The 4216-nt window shown below is 39.5% G+C and overlaps 1 protein-coding gene across 1 annotated transcript; it reads right to left on the reverse strand.

The window, feature by feature from the left end:
* Nucleotides 1–1212: 1212 nt before the first annotated feature.
* LOC137641211 (uncharacterized) lies at nucleotides 1213–3283 on the reverse strand. Its single transcript, XM_068373647.1, has 2 exons — nucleotides 3183–3283; nucleotides 1213–1576 (listed from the first exon to the last, which is right to left on the reverse strand). The coding sequence occupies exons 1-2, from the start codon at nucleotides 3281–3283 to the stop codon at nucleotides 1213–1215; spliced, it is 465 nt and encodes a 154-aa protein (XP_068229748.1).
* Nucleotides 3284–4216: the final 933 nt, after the last annotated feature.

The following is a 4216-nucleotide window of genomic DNA, read 5'->3' on the forward strand; positions in this document are numbered from 1 at the left end:
CACTTTGTTACGACCGAGGTTAAATTTTCTCATAACATTGTATAGGCACTGGAGATCATCAGAAGAGGTGGCGGAGAAAAGGATTTCATCAGAGACGACCAAAGGATCATCATATACCATATACCATGATGCCCTTGGGAGTAGTCCTCAGTCCGAGAAGACCCAAGGAAATTGTGGAAGCCAGCTGGAGCTGGTGCAAAGGGATAATAAAATTGCTTTGAGGAAATATTCCATTATTCCATTGGCTGCAGGATATAAAATGTAGGGTGATTCTGATAAGATGGACTAATGATGACAACAATCGAGAGATGGAAATGGTACCCCTGCCAGACACAATGTGTTTTGTGATTCCAAATCTAGCTATCCCTCTGGAATGTAAGGCAGCAATACATTAGGCAGATGTTGCATATTGCATTGAGGATAGCTTTATTCTAACAACTGGAGTGATCAATGACTGTGAAAAGGTAATGGTGTCATTGTCATCTGGGAAGGGCGACCTGCCTCGTCAATGTGAATATGGACAAAATGACAGTGAAAAGTGCCTACACCCAAATGTGTGTGTGGGTGCACTTTTGAAATTTGACATGAAATACAGACATGGACCCACTCTTTGGGATCTTTAGTAATGAAAGGCCCTATGATCTTCAACCTCCATACCTGTGCAAAAGATCGATATAAGGGGTGTGAGAGTCCGTGGATCAATTGAAACAATTGTCATTGCATGGAGGCAGGTATGTACTGGTGTGGCCTACCAGTACTGACATCACAAAAGAGAGTAGCATTTGAGTGCTACTTGGATGCCTATATTTCACTTCATCTTGATTTTAGGGTTCCTATATTACCCTTCGTCATGCTGCTCGAGTGCCAATATTTCCCTTAATCTTGCTCCTTGGGTGCATATACTACCCTTCATCTTGCTACCTATGTTAGTCTTCTGGTAAGGAATTGTAAACTATTTCCAGTTTGATGACAGCCAGGATGATTCTGAAAAATGTGTCGGTGATGGGATTCAGTTTACCTGGGATGTGTTGAAGGATTCAATTGTATTAAAGAATGATAGAGAGGCGGAGTTGACGGGTTAACAAGGTGTCGGACGATCGTGTGAAGGCATGCATAAGTGGTATGTAAGGGTATGTAGTCCGTGCGAATGACTAAGGATGTGCATCTAAGGAGTGGTGGATGTGACAGACAGCCAAATGCACCATCAGTAGTTCATAGTCTGGATTCTGTATTGGAAAGTTTTCTACTGAAGATGACCAATGGCTGGAGTGATCCTTTGATCATCTGTTCAAGTACTGTTCCGACAATGGCATCACTACCATCAGTGGAGATTAGGAAGGATGCAGTTGACATGGGAAAGTTGACAACAATAGTAGCTGGTAGTTTTCTTTGTATGTTAGATGGCTTTCTCTGGTAGGGGTCTAACTTCCATATTTTTGGCTTGTCCTTGAGGGAGTCTGAAGGAGGGGAGGCAAGGGTGGAGTCAATGGTTAGCAACAACCGATGATAATTGTCCAGCATGCCCTGAAGTGCTTTGATAGTTGAGACGATGGGCAAGCTCATGTACTGCTGATACCTTCTCAGGGAGGGGGTGAATACGCTTAGTAGTGATATGATGACCTAGCAATACCACTTCCTGGCCCAAATCTCCCCTTGACAAAACTAACTACAAGGTTTTTCTAATGCAGGTGATCAATGGTTATGTGTAGGTCACTCATAAGGTCTCCTTTGCGTGGGAGAATTCTGGCATCTCATCTACGTAACATACTCAGAAGGGTAGGTCCTCTAAGACCCCTTCCAAGAGCGTTGAAATGTGGCCCCTGCATTACGAAAATTAAAGCAGAAGTAATTAAAAGTATATGGGCTGAAGGGTATGGTCATGGTGGTCTTGGGTATGTCTTCTGGGTTTGTGGGCACTTTATAATACCCCTTCATGAGGTCAAAGGTCGTAAATACTTTAGCACTCTGAAGGTAGGTGGTGCTGTCGGCGATATTGAGGGGGGGCATTGTCTGGTTCAGTCTGCATGTTAATACGCCTGTAATCCATACAAAAAAAGCATTGATATCCGACTTTATTCAGGGTGATATACAGGGGCAATACTAATTGGTGATTTCCTTTGGTGAAAATATGAAACTCCAGAAACTGCATGCTGTGCTTTATTCCTATTCCTTTAGGGTCTCTTTATACACAGACTAACTTATTAACAGTTTAATACTTATAGTAAGCAAAAGATAAATATCATATTAGTAATATTACATTAGATGTGTTATTTACAGTATGCGATTTCCTTTTTTCTGTAAATAGGTTTCTCTTCATTTAGTTTGATCTTTTTCTTGACAACGCTTCTGGAATGACTGAAGATTTTGTTCGCGATCACGCATTGCGTCGTGTTTCTCATTTCCAAAACCAACGAACACAATATCATCAATTACACAGTATACACACCGAAGCCCTTCAAATGCCTCATTTGATTTTCACTGAAATATTTCACTGTTCACCTTCAGTTAAAAAGATAGATATCTACCAAAGGGGGTAATCATTGTTAACTTGCTGGATTCCTCACCCAATCCTATATGCCAAAATGCCTCTTGAACATCCAGTTTACTACATATTTTGGCAGTTTGAGACTTGATAGTATATCCCCCAAAATAGGTAATTTGTACAATTCCCTTTTAAGAGCTTTGTTGATTGGCTGAGGATCGATACGTATTCTTAACTTTCCATTTGTTTTTTGAACGACTGCCATTTGACATAACCAATTCAGTTGGTTCAGTCTCCAGAATCAAAACTCCTCTTATCACCAGAGAGTGTAACTCTATTTGAACCTTTGATTTCAATGGAATGGGTAAACGTTGGCATGGTAGTATTCTTGCTTGTAATGTAGAATCTATAATATGTTTAGCCTCTCCAAGGTCACCAAAGTTGCTGATCTCATGGCCTATGTCCATTTTTTTTTACAAAAGATTTTCCATTGACAAAATAAAATCCCATCTCTTGACATGTTTTTGAGCCAAGTAAACACATTAGGTCATTTGAAACCACAATGAAGGTTACACTGGTAATTTCATTATTTTTGTGGTTCTTCACATTCAATGTCGTCTCGCCAATGGGGAAAAGCTTGGATGTATTCCTCATGGCAAGTTTCACAGACGTCGTTTGCACTTGATCCATTTTCACATACCTCTGAAATATCGCGTTCACGCCAGCATCCGTGTCCATATAAAATATAACCTCAGTATCCTTTATAATTAGTAATACATTTAATCTATTTGAATTTTTCATTATAACCGGTGCCATCCACATGTAATGATCATAGCCTTCATCTCCCTCTTACACGCAACCTTGAAACAATATCTTCCTTTACATACTTCACTGACTTTTTCCCCATGCTAGGCATTTTGATTTTTCAAATTCATGCTTATACCAACAAAATCGACACTTCATGGCATACCTCTCCATATTTTCTGAGTCCGTAGAATCTTTAGTTATGGTACCATCTGCAGTTTTGGTTCGCCAATTGTTCACCTTACAAGCATTCTCAGAACCAACTTTGCATAACTTGGTACAATTTACTGTAGCTTCATAAGCCCAAACATTTCTCGACAGCTTTTTCTAAATTTAAGTTTCTTTCTTGAAGTAGCAGCTCCTGTAGTTCCCCTGTTACCGTAAACAGAATTCACTTTTCTTCTTGAAAATTACATTTATCAGCCCGAACCTTGGGTTCTGTCAAAAATTATTTTAAGGGCTGTTTTTATGCAATTTTCCAAAACTTGAAAGACTTTAGCACTTCACTGGTAGGAGGACAACTATACTCTTCTAATCTCCTAATTACATCATCAGGATTATATTTCTGCTCCTCCATTTCAATATGAAACTAATCGAATATTTCTAACATATGTGGTCCTGCGCAATGAAGAATGATGGCAACCTTTGTTTTCTTGGGTTTAGAAATAGCTCCGCTGGCTGTCATGTAGTCGTCCACTTGTCTCCATTTTTTTAAAGTATCAGCAAGATTATCATCCAAGGGGTCTAGTGGTAGCCAAACGAAACAGAATCAGCCATTTACTCCAGAAAACACGTTCAGTAACAATTGTCTTTGTTCATTTTGATTTTTTAAATAACCGTTGCCACCATGTTGATTTCCTGTGGTAAAAATATAAAACTCCAGAAACTGCTTGCTGTGTCTTATTCCTATTACTTTAGGATCTCTGTATA

The sequence above is a fragment of the Palaemon carinicauda genome, chromosome 5, assembly GCF_036898095.1.
Source record: "Palaemon carinicauda isolate YSFRI2023 chromosome 5, ASM3689809v2, whole genome shotgun sequence".
NCBI classification, from domain to species: Eukaryota; Metazoa; Arthropoda; class Malacostraca; order Decapoda; family Palaemonidae; genus Palaemon; species Palaemon carinicauda.

Coding starts and splice junctions, on each gene's coding strand:
- LOC137641211 (XM_068373647.1), bottom strand. CDS start 3,283: ATGAAAAATTCAAATAGATTAAATGTATTACTAATTATAAAGGATACT. Junction 1,577..3,182: donor GTGAACGCGATATTTCAGAG/GTATGTGAAAAT, acceptor CTCCCTGAGAAG/GTATCAGCAGTACATGAGCT.